This window comes from Danio rerio, chromosome 17 (assembly GCF_052040795.2).
Source record: "Danio rerio strain M-AB ecotype USA chromosome 17, GRCz13ab, whole genome shotgun sequence".
NCBI classification, from domain to species: domain Eukaryota; kingdom Metazoa; phylum Chordata; class Actinopteri; order Cypriniformes; family Danionidae; genus Danio; species Danio rerio.
The window spans coordinates 20,015,730-20,032,837 of NC_141037.1; the positions used below are offsets into that span (position 1 = coordinate 20,015,730).

General features: G+C 36.1%; 1 protein-coding gene across 7 annotated transcripts in view; it reads left to right on the forward strand.

Annotated features, from left to right (window-relative positions):
* The window catches only part of si:dkey-288a3.2, an 83,940-nt gene that overhangs the window by 1,553 nt on the left and 65,279 nt on the right, over positions 1 to 17,108 (forward strand). For all 7 annotated transcript variants that reach the window (XR_015513287.1, XR_015513288.1, XR_015513290.1 and 4 more), the window contains exons 2-6: positions 2,152 to 2,249; positions 9,084 to 9,129; positions 11,981 to 12,081; positions 12,760 to 12,879; positions 13,962 to 14,109. Coding sequence is in view for 2 of the 7 variants with exons in the window: in XM_087290316.1 (XP_087146442.1) it covers positions 2,152 to 2,249; positions 9,084 to 9,129; positions 11,981 to 12,081; positions 12,760 to 12,879; positions 13,962 to 14,109 (513 nt within the window). In the remaining 5 variants the exon portion in view is untranslated. The remainder of the gene's footprint in view (positions 1 to 2,151; positions 2,250 to 9,083; positions 9,130 to 11,980; positions 12,082 to 12,759; positions 12,880 to 13,961; positions 14,110 to 17,108) is intronic.

Genomic DNA, 17,108 nt, shown 5'->3' on the forward strand with positions numbered 1-17,108 from the left:
TAAGATGGAGATGATAATGGTAATACCGAAGACCTCTTCCCAACAGAGGTGCTTGTCTTGATTTGTGTAACATTGTTTATTACAAAAGTAACATTAATAGGTTTTGTTGCAGCAAAAACCAGTAAAAGTGAAAAAGTGATCATAAATTTGAATTTATTTTACATTATTTAAAAAAAGTATTGTTGACAAATGGGAAAAAAACTGCATATATAGATTTTAAATTACAGTTAATTTGTATGAAGTAACTGAGTAATTATTTTTGATTATGCCATCAAATGATTATTGCGAAGCCTTATAGTCTGGCATATAAACTAAAGTGTGTGTCTTCTGTAAATCATGGTAAAAAAAAAGTCATAATTACAACCAATGAACCAGTTTGATCAATGAAAAGTATTCCTTTGATTGATTTGCCGAATTTCCATCATGAATTCAAACAAATTTAAATACAATAATTGACATAAATCACCGAATTACATTCACACACTCAAAAACCCTCATGAAGCAGTTATATTTAAATAACAGTTAAATCAAGTTAAACAGTTAAATCAAGACTTGGTCACTTCAGCTTATTATCTGCCTTATTAAGGGTCACCACAGTGCAACGTACTGCCAATTTTTCTTGCAGATACACTTCCTACCCCAACCCTCAGTATAGACCAATTTCGTTTATTGAATCAAACAAACAACCTTCTTGCTGTGAGGCAACCTTGCTAACCATTTAACCACTGTGTTGCTCTTTATAATTAAAGAGCAGCACAGCCATGTCAAACTGCCATAGCCATATCACCCTGCAGCCCAAGACTGGTTACTCATTGAAGCTAAGCAGATCTGAGCCTGGTCAGTACCTGAATGGGAGACCACAAAGGTTGCTGTTGGAAGTTGTGTTAGTGAGGCCTGCAGGGGGAACTCAACCAGTTGTTTCTAATGCCCCAGTAAAGTGAAGGGGACACTATACTGTCAGTAAGTGCTGTCTTTTGGATGAGATGTTACATCGAGGTTTGTAAAAATCTCACGGCACTTCTCGTAAGAGTAGGGGGGTAAAGTCTAGATCAGATAAGCGGCTGTCTGGAAGTGCAATATGCACATCATAATAGCAGCATTTGTTACAACACTGGATAACAATAATTTCTTTTTTTACAGTACTGTGATGGTTGGGTTTAGGGTTGGGGTGGGGGTAGGCATTAAAAATAAAATTTATTGGGTAATTTTATAGATAGCATAAATAATATTCGGTATGACTACTGTTTTTACATTACTGTGACAGTTGGGTTTAGGGTTGGGGTGGGGGTAGGTGTTAAAAATGCAATTTATTGGGTAATTTAATAGATAGCATAAATAATATTCGGAACAACTAATGCTTTTACGTTACTGTGATGGTTAGGTTTAGGGTTGGGATGGGGGTAGACGTTAATAAAATACAATAAATGGGAAATTTAATAAATAATATAAATAATTCTCATTATCTTCTGGTCGTAACCATATCTGATCTTGCAACAACCGAGTAAGGGTGAAACCCCAGTGTCCCGGCCAAATTCCTTTACATTGGCCACTTTAAATAAAATTTTAATAGATAAATAAATAGATAGATAAAATCATGGGCTCCCAATCATCCCCATCCACCAAATTGGCTCTATCACTGTCTCTCCACTCCACCAATAATTGTACCAACAAATAATTAAACATACATGCACATGCAGTTGAAGTAGTTTTGACTTTGACTTATTTGCTTTTGTCATTTTGAAGTCATTAACCAACTTGTTATTTTTTTTTTTATTCTTTTTAACTATTTCCGAAGTGATACTTTGATTTCCAAAGTGATGTTTAATAGACCAAGCTAATTTAATCATATTTCCAATATTTTTTTTTTCTTTTCTTCTGTGGAAAGTCTTAATTATTAAAATCATTAGCCCCTTTAAGAAATGTATTTTTAAATAAAGATATTGAATTGGTATTAATTTATAATGTAAATAAAGTAAATAAAAAAATAAAATGTTATTAAATAAATAAAATAGCCTTTTCCTATAAGCTATTGTATATGGCAACTGAATCTGCTATTCATTTTTTTTGTTTTTTGATTTGCTCTGTTTTAGGATGTTAGGGGAATATTCTTGATGTGGCTAATAAACGACTTCAATATGTGCTCTGTTTCAGCTGACAGTCTCACTCTAACAGATATAATTCTGGCCTACAAGCAGAGCTGTGAAAAGCACCACGTGAATCCAAACCCAAAGGCTCTTGATCAATTAAAGGTACAGTGCAGAAAAACGTGCATTAAAACACATGGCTGACTTCTCACACTTTGATTTCTTGCTAATATTAGTTTAGTTGCACTGAAGATTTGGTTTGAAATAGCTGTAATGAACGTTATTTGGTGAAAATAACTTTGAAATTAAAGAAAGAGCGAGGATGAAAAGAAAAAATAAACACATTTTAATCCCTCTTAGGGAGCAGGTTAATTAGCCAACCGCGTTTTATTGAACTAAAAAAGCTAGACAATAACAAACAGGTAAATGAAAGAAAATGAGAAGCGCACAAACACGCACACACATACACATGCACAAATACACACAGTGGCACACATGCATAATTCAAGCTCTGCACTTACTTACTTTACTTTGACCAGCAACATTAAGAGCATCGGTTTCTCTTCTGCATAAATTTACGATTAGATCAAGGAGAATTATTTGTGGAAAATTAGGGACTTAGCAGTGCTTACATTAAACACACTCTAGGCATTATCTGCGAGCTGCTAATGAAGCCCACTGCATTTGAAGGGAATGTAGGTGGTCCCCCTAAAAGGGTGAAATATGTATGGTTAAGCAGAAGCTAAAAGGAGGGATATTTAGTTGAGAACTGCGTGTGAATTTCTAATAAGAGAATGCTAAATGAAATTTGCTGCTTAAAGAGCATATTTATCAAATTAGGTGCTTTTTTTCCAAGCAGGATTGTCCCTAGAGGATGGCTGCTGAAAAATATTTAAAGCTCTTATTGTACCCGTGGGCTTTCTCTTTTCTTTGAATTTTCTTTTCTTTTTCTTTAAGTGGGTTAAACAGTATTGCTGTTGGTTATAGTCTTCATAGAAAAAGTAAACAAACAAAAGGCCTGTTTGAAGGTCTCTGTGTCTACTTTTTTTTAAGCAAAGGTTAAATGCTTAACCTTCAATACACATTTAAAATACTTGTACTATTTTGACCGTGTTTTTTTACTATGCTATAATTACCATGTTTTCCAAGCTATAAAAATGTACATATAAATTAAAAACGTTAACTTTCAGATCTAAAAGATTTTTTTGGACACCTAGATGTCCTATTATTCCACTGTTTCTCAACCACATTCCTGGGGGAGCATCAGCTCTGGACATTTTCCTTGTTTTCTTAACCCAGTGATTCTAAATTGCGGTCCTTTTCAAAAAGTAGATGTTTGTACTTAAAAGGGTTCATATTGGTAAATCAAAAGTATATATTAGTACCTAAAAATTTTAAGAGGAACACTTTTGCACTTTTTAGGTACTAATATGTACTCTTGAGGTATTATTGGACAATTTAGATACAAATTTGTAACTTTGAAAAGGTACCACCCCAGTGACAGCTTGCTGACCTTTATTTCTGAGAGTGCAGTAGGAGAAGTCGTCATGGCTCGGAGTAAATGAGAAAATACAACAAATAATTTTTTACAATCTTATTTGCTGAAACAATAAAAAAACTCCAGAATGATTTTATAAGGACTCTCAGGAAAGGAAAAACATTGTGTGAGACTGATGAGGGCAGCCAGAGGAGAGAATAATGTCAAATTTACTGTCCTGTCCCATATATGCTGCATTAGAAATGTTCATACGTTTAAAAAAAAATCTAAATATTACAAACTTTCAAGGATTTAAGATGCTGATGACCGTTAAATGTTTCATAACAGGCTTCTGAAAAGGGTCTATTGTGTACCACTGACTTAACCAAACATACCTGATTCAGATCATCAGCTCATTAGCACAGACTGAAAGACCTGTAATGGGTGTGTCAGACAAAGAAGACATCCAAAACATGCAGTGTTGGTATTCCTCCAGGAACGTGGTTGAGAAACACTGCTCTATTCTCTTTTTGCATACTAAAACTGCATGCCTAATTGCTTTGCCTCTCTAGCACTTTCTATATAGTATATATTTGTAATTAAAAAAAAAAAATCTAGTAAAAAAAAGTAAAATCATCTTTCTACGGCTTTCTAATGTTAAAAGGGTAGTTCACCCAAAAATGAAAATATCTTATAATTTACTCTCTCTCTCTCTCATGTGGTTTGAAACCTTTATTTGTTTCGTTTTGTTTTTTTCTGTTGAATACAAGATAAGATATTTTAAAGAATGTTGGTGGCTGGCACCTATTGATTTTCGTAAAACAAATTATGAAAGTCAATTAGTGCCGACAGCAGTTTTTTTAAGACATCATTTTCAGCAGAGGAAAGAAACTACGGTAAAATAGTTGAAGAGTTAGTAACTGATGACAGAATTGTTTGTTTTGGAGTGAAGTATCACTCTAACACCCTCTTGTATATTCTGTGTACTAAGGCCTAATACTGTAGACCTATTGTTGTTATCAAATTATATTAAATAATTACTAAAAATCGAATATATTAATTATTAAGGTATTGCATTTGCAAAGTTTTGTTGCTAAAAAACCTGCATTGCTTAAATAGGAGCATTTCTGTATCTCCTTCAGGTCAAAATAGATTGTGGGCTAAAGCAGCATCATTTTCAATCCCTATGTTTTGCTTAACGCCTTCAGCTCGCTCTAGAAGTTTCACATTCAAAGTTTTCCATGTCCACTCCTTTCTCGGAATGCTCAGAAACTTCTTGATATGAGTTATTATCCCAGGGGCTTGTAAATGAGTAACGTTTGTTGAAGTGTCACCGCCACTGAAGTGCAAATCCTGTCGGAGGTGGTGGCAATTGTAGTATCAGAAAATAACAAAGAGAAAAGACTTACAGAAGCGCCCCATACTGTATGAGTGCTCGCCTCAGAAGCATCATCAAACGATTCAGCATTTCACATCTCCCTGCAGGATAAGGCGTAGATTTTGTGAGAAGTTTGTATTTCAGACTGAATCGTCCTCCCATTAGAGCGAATGCAGCGCTGCAGAGCTCCCCGAAAACATCCTTGCTCCCAGCCTGACTCTGTGGAGCTGCTGCGCTCTGAGCGCTGAACATTCATCAGAAAGACACAGAGTGTCTGAAGTGAAATAAATGTCCTCCCCCCAATATGGAGGAGAATTTCACAATCTCTCACATCTAAACACATACAGTATAAATAACTTTCACACTTTTAATCTTTAATGTCCATCGCACCCTCTAGACTACAAGGATTCGCAATGATTTCTTTCTTTGCCGCATGAAACTGGCATGTTTATTCCTTTCCCAGCTGCACCACCGCAGTCACCATCCATGTAGCCAATCATGTTGTTTTTTAGGCTAGTTATTTATCATTTTCTATGACAAGCACCAAATTGTTCTATTAAATGTCTTTTTTTCTCCCCTCAGCTCTGGTGCTGATGAAGAGCCGGGGAGACGGCGTAACATTTTAGAAAAAAAAAAATTGTGTACATTTTCATTTTGTTAATGATAAATTAAGTTATTAATTTTGTCTATGCTCTTTCTAGACACTGCAGGTTTAATTGCTAATTGTTAACTGGGAATGAATATATTTGCATATTAATTAGATCCCAATTTACATTTTTAATTTGCTGCCTTCAAAGGGTGTGAGATAAAAGGTCGTGTTATTTTAAATAATTTATCCTTTATTGCAGAAAAGATGCTGAAAGGAAAGTGTGCGGCTGATTTTAATCCCTGAGAGCTTTTACTGTATAAAATGTTTCGAAATAATTTTTTCCACTAATTAAATGAGGAAAAAAGGAGAAATATATGCTCTCAAACAGTTGCTAATACAAAGCCACCCAGACTGCAGAGCGCTGGAGTGGGTCTCCAGGAGTCTTTGAGCGAAGAATTGGAAATGCACTTGAGATGCCGTCTGTGGAAGTCAAGTTTATAAGCTGTGTCCCGTTCTGCCTGGAGGAAGCAAAGCTCTTTTTATCACTTCATTTTGTCCTCTCCCTCCTGACACATCAATGCATTTTGTACTTTGTCATTTCATTTTCCTCAATACACAGCACAGAACATTGCGAAGCAGCGAAGGGCTTCAGAACTTTTCACATTTATTAAGATGGAAAACATCAAACAAAAAGGAGAGGTACAAATCCATGGCCTTAAGTCATCCTTGTCGAGACTTTTCTTTTAGAATAACATTAAACCGGGCGGTTTTCTGTTCTTAATTTGTTTTGCTCTAAACGCAGAATCCCATATGACGTCCTGTTCGTGTTTACAGCAGGTTGACTGAGGGACTTCATCAGTCCGTCGCCTGATAGATGCTAACTGCCATCTGCTATAGCTACAGTCTAGCGGCTAGATTGCCAGATTGAGTTAAAATGATCTGTGCTGTGACATACTTGAAATCAACATAAACTGTTTGGTGTCACTTTCAAACGTTGATGATTACATTTTGTTTGAAGTATATTGGTGACTGGAGTATAATTACAAGCTCCACACAATACTTAAACATTAGCTCATTTGGTACTGCAGAGATGGAATGGTGGTTCAGATCATTTCTGAAACAGCACACATAAAAACAAGTGAACATGAAAGATGAGCAAAGTGTTTTAAAAGGGACAGTTCTCTCAAAAAAGCTCTTAACTTGGTCCTACCTAGTTTGAGTTTCTTTCGTCTGTTGAACACAAAAGAAGATTAAAGAATGTGGGATAACAGCAACCATTGACTTGGATAATATTTTTCTTGCCTACTATGAAAGTCAATGCTGGTTTCCAACATCCTTAAGAATATCTTGTTTTGTGCTCAACAGAAAAAAGAAATTTGTTTGAGTAAGGAATTTTTCATTTTTTAGTGAACTATCCCTTTACGCTATACATCTAGAATTCAAGTTAATACAAAAAAAAACAATGAAAAAAAAATAGCACTGCGTAGTTTTAAATGTATTACTTATACACTCAATGGCCACTTTATTAAGTACACCTTACTAAGTACCGTAGTGGACCCCCTTTTGCCTTCAGAACTGCCTCTTCGTGCATAGATTCAACAAGGTGCTGGAAATATTTTGCTGGAGATTTTGGTGCATATTGACATGACAGCATCACGCAAGCTGAGCATCCATGATGCAAAGGTGCTCTATTGGATTGAGATCTGGTATCTGTGGAGGCCATTTGAGTACACTGAACTAATTGTCATGTTCAAGAAACCAGTCTGAGATGATTCTCGCTTTATGACAGGGTGTGTTATTCTGCTGGAAGTAGCCATCAGAAGATGGGTACACTGTGGTCATAAAGAGATGGACATGGTCAGCAACTGTACTCAGGAAGGCTGTGGCATTGACACGATGCTCAACTGGTAACTACTACTAACAGGCCCAAAGTGTGCCAAGAGTTGAGCTGCTGCTATGTGATTGGCTGATTAGAAATTTGCGTTAATGAGCAGTTGGGCAGGTGTACCTAATAAAGTGCCAGTAAGTGTATATTATTCCTTCATTCATTTTCCCCCAGCTTAGTCTCTATTTCAGAGGTTGCCACAGAGAAATAAACCAATTATTCCAGCATATGTATTACGCAACAGATGCCCTTCCAGTCGTAACCCAGCACTGGGAAGCACCCATACACACTCATTCACACTTATTCAATTCACCTATACTGCATGCCTTTGGACTGTGGGGGAAACCAGAGCACCCGGATGAAGCCCACGTAAACTCCACACAGGATTGCCAACTGGCCCAGCCAGGACTCGAATAGCGACCTTCCTTCTATGAGGCGACTGTGCTAACAACTAAGTCACCATGCTGCCCACTTATTTATTAGTTCTTAGTAATGCAACAAAGGTTTCACAGTGAAGAACATTTTCAAACTAACAGTTGCAGCCATTTTAACAGCTAAAGCACAAGCCCAATATGATGACAAATATGCTTTACATTGACTGAAGACTTAACTAGTTGTATTTACAAGGATAAACTCTAAAATCAGCATTTGATATCATTTTAAGAGTTTTTGTCCATTCAAGCTTAACACAATGCAAAAGAAATTTCTATTTGCTGTGCGAGCATTATGAGACATGCATGGCTCTCATTGGGCCAAATTGAGTTTTCTTTTGATTCTTTCTGGTTTCACTTAAAACAACTGAAATAATGGAGATGAAGAATAAACTTTATTAATGGATCATGTGTCTCAAACCATATGGCAGATTTCACCAGTGATCTTTTACATATCTGACAGAGAACCGCTTGCTTGCTTGATCAAATATAGATAACTCTGAAGAGTATTTAGACAACATTGGTTTGCTCTGTCATCTTAACATTTATAGTCATATTAATAGCATCTCAGGTAGCAAATAATTCTGGCCCAAATTTGGCATAAATTTGGCACAGCAGGCATTTATCCGGCACTGGCATACAGCATGTGGGCCAAACATGGCTCTGGTTTGGTGGCACCATCTTTAAGGCGGCACACAATACTTGGGCCAGATGTAAATTGTAGTATTTGGTCCAGATGTTAATAATTGATATGTGGGCCATGTAAGTTTGGCCTATCTAGAGCCACATTTAAAATAAAATGTTATTATTTTCTAATTAGGATAAAAAATTCTACCAATCAGGTCGCTTAGAGAAAAAGCACGCCCATTGCACGCCTAAAGTGCAATGATTCATGGGTTTATCAGTTTCATTTCAGTCGTGACACACCAACACATCTGGCCCAGTTTAGGCTCAGTTAAGGGTTATTAACTTGGCCCAGATATGGTCCATGTTTGGCCCTTGTCTGGAAGCCAGACTTAATCCAGTCATGTGCCATACTTCACTACAGCATGTGGGCCAAGCAAAAGCTGATTGTGTGGGCCAGAGATATTTTGCTATGTGGGATGTTAACATATTTCCAAATCTGAAACATTTTACAGAGCAGAGGCTGAATCATGCTTTAATATTAAATATTGGCCTCTACTGAAATCTTTGAGCTCAGTAATCTTTTGATTTTCTGTCTGCCTCTTTTTCATGCAGCAAGTTACCTGTGTTACCGACAGAGCCAGATGCTTTGACCTGTCTGGTAAGTTCAGCAATGCACTGTTTATTATTTTTACTATCCCTTTCGAATAGCATTATTTGTTTTTAAAGCTAAGCACCACCAGAAAAATCCCCCCAGTGCTATCATGTCACCCGAGACGTTCATCCCTTCATCCATTCAGGTTTTCCAGCTTTATTCATCTTTCCACCAGCACGTATTTGGCATCACTAGCCTGACCTCCTGTAAACGCTCTGCTGCGCAATCCTAAAACAAACAGAAAATCTTTCAAATTCATAGACACAACTCTGGGAGGAGACGCACACCAACCGTGACAACATAATGGAAGGTTCAAACATGCATTTTAGCAATCAGATGTTTTGTTTATCTTTTCTTCAGTTGTAAAACTCGGGTAATTTGCCCTTTGTGCAAGACTAAAATGTAGAATCATGTATAAGTCTGTTTGTTCTGAGAATCTATGGAAATTATGGGGCCATAAGAATATGCAGCTAAAACTGGTTTCATTCTTGAAACACAACAAGGGCTAAATAAAAAAACTGCCCCCTTTCTCTCCTCCCATTCCCTCGAATAAATAATTTTACATGCAACATGCAGATTAAACAAGATGTATGGAGAAATGAGAATTGTGACGCATTACATTGTCTCAAATAGTGATTGAAATTGTTGTCACAAAATAATAGTTAACCCAAAATCCGTCCATTGTATGTGTGGAAGTTTAGCCATCAATTAATTTGTGGAAAATACATATTGACTTATTTGTAATGAAAAAAAAAAATTTCACGAAAGGTTTCATTTTAAGGTGTGATACAATTTTCAGAATGAAACAAAGCATTAATAGTGTAGTTTGGTCAAAAATGATAATGTTCTCACCATTTACTAACCCTTATGTGATTTCATACCTTTATAACTTTTTTAACAACACAAACACAGGTGTTTTGAATAATTTTAGAAACTTGTAACCATTAACTTCAATAGTAGGAAAAATAAATATGTTACATTTTTTGAAACAACTTTTATGTTCAACATTTTATGTTTAACAGAAAAAAGACACTCAAACAGGTTTGTGAGAAAAGAAGCGTGAGTAAACGATGACAGAATTTTCACTTTTGGATGAAATATCAACTCAAATGACAAATTCAAACATTACAGCCACCCAGTTGACCAAAATGTCAAATAAATCTCCATAGTTTTTAAGAAATGGCTTTCTGCATTTCGCAGGTAAAAAGGTTATGGATAAAAATCAATCAATGAATGACATTTTCACTTCCAGAACAGACTGGTGATCTCCAATGTTGAGGTAACGCATTACAAGTAATGCAAGTTACATAATAATATTACTTTTCTAAGTAACAAGTAAAGTAACACATTACTTACAAAAATAGATAACAATAATTGAGTTACTGGTTTAAAAGTGTGACTTGAGATACTTTTCATATGAATTAATTCATTAAAAAATTTTTTTTTTGCTAAATTAAAATTAGTGAAATCATGTTGAATCACACTCAATGAGACAATGAGCTCCCTGCGGGAACAGATAGAAACCAAGAAGTTGAGCCTTACATTTCTGGAAGTATTCTCATTATTTTGAACACATGGAAGAAAAGGGGATTTTCTCAATGGACAGTCCTTTTACTTCACTAATAAGAGAAAAATACAAAAGTAGCAAACATATAGCCTTCAACTTTCATTAATCTGTTCATACGGCACGTATAGCGTTAGGAAGTTCTCCGAAGGTAACATTATTCTAATCTATTTTCATTTTTTTTAGGTAAATTGAGGTGTAGATTATAGAGTGTATCAGTAAATGGAGAGCTCTCTTTTTTAAAAAAGAAAAACACCCTGCAAGTTCTGAAAGAGATATGTTTAAAAGGCAGGCATGAAAAAGTAACTCAAAAGTCATTCGAAAACAACACAATGCATTACTTACCATAAAAAGTAACTAAGTAACTTAACTAGTTACTTTTTTGGGGAGCAACTGAATATTGTAATGCATTACTTTCAAAAGAAACATTCCCCAACTCTGTTGACCTTTATCAAAGACATTAACAGATTGAGGACCTAAGCATCTCTAGTTTTTATATTTATTGAACACAAAAAGTTAGCAGTCTATTTCTATTATCCCTGAAGTGTGGTTTAAGCCAACAGCAACTGTACTTTTTAAAGCTACTACCACACTGTGATAAGATCAGACTTTGACGAGCCTGTTAATTGAAATGTACATGCCGATGCTGAAGGGCATTAGTTTGGGATTAAACTGCTGTCCCTTTGATGACTGAAACAGCGGTTATTGATACCAGCAGAAGTGAGCTTGAAGTGCGGGTCAGCATGTTCTGGCTTCCTGCGCCCTGTCACGCACTGATGCCATCTAACTCCAAGTCTCAGTGTCATTATCTGCACATGGCAGAGGGGATTAGAAAAATGGGATTTTTGATCCCCCCTTCCTATGGTACAGTTAAGTGATTATTGTTAAAAAAAATTACAAATGATTATGCTAATGATGAATAAATTATTATCTTCCCAACATGCAGCTCTGAGCGATCTGGCTTCTTCCCGACCAGGAAGATAAGAGTTTATGAGGGAAAGGGGGCCTTTGCAACGCGTGTCTAATATAGACGGACTGCTGTGGCCATCAAAGTATTTCTCAGGGCTTTGTTTAAAAGTCATCTGTTCCTGCATAATCAGACACTCTTTGATTGTCTCCTCCACTGACGGGGAGGGGATCAGACGTGATTGTGTTATGTGTGTTAGTGTCTAATATGTCCTTCTTTGGAGGGGCAGAGATAGAGTATCTGGTGCTGTGAAAAAAATTATAAAATCTGGTAGTAAAGAGTGTTACTCAAAGTGTAAGGTGTCTCCATTTTGATTGATTTTCCAGGTGAACGGTTAGATTATTGCTCCTGCGAATCTCTTGAAGAGATCCTGAAATCAGTGCAGTTTGATTTCATCAGTCTGCAGGGGGCAGAGCTTGAGGAAAATGTAAGTACAGTAGACTATGGACATTTGCATCTAATCACACATGGTTCTATTGCTGGCCTAGACATCAGTTTTCAAATTTGGTAAAGTTTTCCAAATTGTGTGTTTTTTATAAGTTAGTAAATGGTTAAATCAGGCTAATTATGGAGAATAAATAAATAACAATAGCTATACTACTACTACTGATAATAAAGTAGCTTATGCATTATGAATGAGTATAGGCCTTTTTAACATATAGGCTATCCTAGTTACAGGCCCAGTTAACTTCTTAACAATATTTCTAAATCTTTCGGGTAATTTTTGCTCTGTAAAAATATTTAAAAATACTTGTTTTGTCGTAGCACTGTTGATTAATCTAGTGTAGAGATTAAAAATGTGTTAGCTACAATTAATATCTAGGGTTGCCAAGTTTGGAATTGCCTGGATTGACAAACAGAACTATAGCCTACTTCTACATTGTTACTGCGTTATGTATAACGCACTGTAGTCACTGTTAAATAGGCATATGCATTAAGGCACATTTTGATTTGAAATACATGATTTAGAGTCAGTTTTGAGTTTATTTATTTTATGTAGATCTGGCAACCCTGCCTATTCGCGCCAAACAAAGCGTGTCTGTTTACTTGTTCACATTCTCGGGTTTGTTTTGTCATTATTATGTTGTTTATTTTCTCTCATAAGGGAGCATCAGCTTTGCTAGACATGGTTTTGTACTACGAATCGGCTACACACCTCGACGTTTCTGCGAACTCAGGCATGGGATTCTCCGGTTGGCTTTCACTGTCCCATCTTCTCAGACAGGTAAGACTTGATATTTACTGCACACGTATAGTGGACAAATGCTTATGGCATGTAGTTCAATTAATGTGATACAGTATTGTGAATAATGAATAATAATATATATTAATCTGCAATAACCTTCTGAGTTCATCCTTCATTAGTACACTTCATAAATATTTCAGCATTAAGTAACGTTAGTCTAAATAAATGTTAGCCATACAGTCACTGAACAATTCATTAACTCAAGATTCATAGCTTCTTAAAGAAATTTGAACATGGACAACATATGTTGTGGAATTATATAGCCTACAAAGTAAACAAAGACAATTTTAATGCCTTTTAAGTTTAAATCTTAGAAAACGTATTATTATTACAAACAAACATCTGTATGAAACAAAAAAAAATTAATACACACACACACACACACACACACACACACACACACACACACACACACACACACACATATGTATGCATACAGCTCCCTTAATCTTTTAAAGTTAAATTTCACGCCTCATGTTTTAAATGTGTCATCAAGTGTGAACCGATACCGCACAGTGGTATTCAGCCTGAATTGGACGCAATGAATTACCATGCATCAAAGATGAAAATGTCCGCACTGCTGAATAAAGCCACATTCACACTTTGATTTTAATGGACATCATTATAGTCCTCATAAAACTCCTGACAATATGTGTTCATTTAGCAACCGCTCTAGATGAAAGACAGCATCACCTCATGGTGACGAGGACTTCAATGGTAAAAAGCAAAGACACGCTCTCAGGCTGTATTATATGAGATCAATCAAATTCTCGCAAGAAAGGGAAAGAAGAAAAAAATCTGGACACTTTTGAAGTGGTGGACTAAAGGATGAATCTCCGGAATGGCCTGCAGATCTTTGGGAACCTCCCGTCAGAATTGTTTTCCGGTTTTTGACGTTTCTGCTTCTGTAGACAGGGTGGCTTTTTGATGAGAGAGGGTGAGACAGAAAGGCCAGTCCGCAGCGAGGGCAAAACCAGGCCTCTGAGTCTCTCTCTCTCTCTCTCTCTCTCTCTCTCTCTCTCTCTCTCTCTCTCTGATGGTTTGCTGTCTGGTCTCTTCAGAGTGGATGCCTGTGGAGGCTGGATGCTTGCAACATGCCCATGGTGGACTACGCCGCGCAGGCCTTGTCAAAAGCCCTTCTCACTAGCAGGCTGACAGTGTTACACCTTGAAAACACCTGCCTGAGCGGCAAACCTCTCTTCACACTTGGTATGCCCAGCACACACCATCCGCTTGAAGTGCATGCGATCTAACAATAGAAGAAAGTTTGGGTGCCAGCGGCCTGAGAATATGACCTTGAGCTGTGAAATGCAAATAATGGTGCATTGTGGGAAATGGGGTCAACTACATTTCTTCAAACTCTTTTTATATGTTTGCGCTGGATTAAGACCTCAGTGTGCTTCAAGTGAATCCGAAGAACAAACTGGCATCATTTCAAACTAAATCAGACCGAAACAAACTTCGTTTTGTGAGTTTTAAACTGCTAGCCAAAACAAACGTTATGGAAAACTTTGCTTCAGCTGCAAAGAATCTACTTCTGTTCTGTGGCATTGGGGTATATGCACAGCTAATGTTTTTCAGCCAATGATAAACTTCGAGTGAAAGCTTAATGTGACTATTTTAAATTTTCTAAGGTTCCTTTCACAGCATAGATGTTGTAATGTAATTACAAAACATTCTATAAAATAGACTCAAGCATTCATTTAGTTGTTCAAGCATAAAACGAAATGAAAGACTGTGTTACCCCTAGCGCCGCCAAGATCAGCAGGCGAGTGCAGAAATTCCATTGAAAATACTTTGGTAAAAAAAAACTGTCATATTTTAAAGACATGGTGGGGGAAAATGGAAATTAATGCAGTTTTTCTTGTGCAATCTGAGACCCACTTTATGTTGTATATCTATTAGGCAGTGAAGATCAATGATTTTTTTAAAGAAATCAGACTTTACACATAGCAGTTTAATAATGGAAAGATGCACACACCCCATTATGTAATAGATTAGTGAAGCTACAGTGTATTAGACTAGGCATGGGACAATAATAGTTATCAAGGTATACCATGGTTTAGAAAAGTCAAGGTTTCAAAACTGCCAAATTTTTCTGCTATTCTGTCCTATATGTAATTTTTTTAATGTTTTTTTAGGACAAAAGTATCTCCAGCAAAAACGATATCCAAAGATGCCATTTTAAATTGTAAAGAAATCAGTGTTTTTAAAGTAATGAAGACAGCAGAATTATTTAGCCTGAAATGTTTAGCTACTCCTTCAAAATATTTTAACTATTCCTTAACATAAAATATATTGTGTTCAGAGGGGAAAAAAGTAAAAATTTTTTTACCAAGACATTTAAAAAGCACATATTTTAAAGCAGTAATCACAATACTGTCAATCAGTGATATTTGTATCTAAGGTTGTCATATCGTCAGTATCTTACACCGGCGCAAGCCTATATGAGACACAAACTTCTTTGACCAGGAAATTGTCTAGTGCATACAAATATTCGCCAGTATATTTATAGTAGAAATGGAAATGCATTTCTGCTTGAAACCAACACAGACACTGTTTTTCCATATGTAGTACATGCAAAGCTGCTTGCTTTAAAGCAATATCCTGCATGTACTGTACTGTATACATAAGCATGATGTGAGTTGAGTGCTGATTTGCACAGCTAGAGCAAACATCGCACATGACTATTATCAGATGCTTTCATATTGTAAGTGCTGTTTATTCCATCCTGTAATTTTTGCTGTATGCTTGTTGTTTAGAGAAAAACACATATTTACATATTCACCCAAACGCAGCATCGTAGGTGACATAGACTATGTTTACATGGACATCAATAATCGAAATAATTGCCTTAATATGAATAAGACAATAACATGATTAAGGTGTTTACATGACTTGCTTTTTGATTGTTCCTTTCATGAGTCCATTTTACATGTTAAGGCACATAGTTTGACTAACGTCATTGCGTCAGCACGCTTTCCACTTTTCCTCCAGAGTTTTATGTATTCTAGGGTGTTTCATATTTAATTTGTCGACTTTAACCACTATTTGGCACTTTCACTTTCGTTCAGGAACATTTCATGCATGCCCCTGTGACAAGCGAGACATTGGATGCAACTATGAACTGATGCAATAGAGTGCTGTTTTAATGGAATTAAATGTCGTATGGGGAAAAAACCTTCGCATTTCATGATTCAGGTGTCTGTAGTCCTTCACTGAATTGGTAGGTGCAGAGAATAGTGTCAAACAGCCGTGTGTGTATGGAATATCCTGTCGACAAATACAGTGAAAGTCCTACACAACGATAATAGTTTGACTAAGGTGTTTACATGTCTGTGCTGCACTTCAATAATGCGACTAAAATCGGCATATTCCACATATCTTAATTTGATTAAGGTTAGGTTAGATTTTGACCTTAATCAGATTAAATTAAAAATCGATCAAAAATGTCTGTTTACATGATAGACTCTTGATCAGAGTATTGTCTTAATGGTATTAAAATCGAATTATTGGTGTCCATGTATACATACTCACTGATGTTTGCTGAGGATGCCATCTTGTGGTCACCCATAGGGAATTATTTTGTGCGCGAACTTTCATAGCACATTGTTGGTATTCTCGAGTGTACATCTATTGTATATTTGTTATTGTGGTGCAATGAAAGTAAAACTGCTGAACTGCAGTTAAAGTTGAAAAAGTAAAATGAAACACTGGAAATTACATGAAACTCAGAAGGAAATGTGGAATCGAATTGTCCTATTTAGATTAAGCCTAATCATTCGATTACTGATGTCTATGTAAATGTACTTATTAGCTACGTTTCTATCCACCTATTTTCATGTGAATTTTGGATATGAAGATGTGCATAAATTTTGAAAATGCACATAAAAACATATACGCATAACTGAGTAGGATAAACTTTTTATTCAATAAAAAAAGATGCGCATAAACTACGATGGAAACACTTTTGCCAAACAAATTCCAGTATACACAATAAAAAAGTCATATCATTTTGTTATAGGAGATCATGTGATGATAAAAATGTGTGTGAATTGACAAACCAGAACGCTGACCGCATTGCAAAGCATCTGAAATGTTGTTTTGTTCATTCGAATACACCTTAACCATTTTAGTATTGGTGTTATTATATTATTTATGACCTCCTGAATCAAGAGCGTCAGTGCTTCTTCAAACGCTAGTTCACT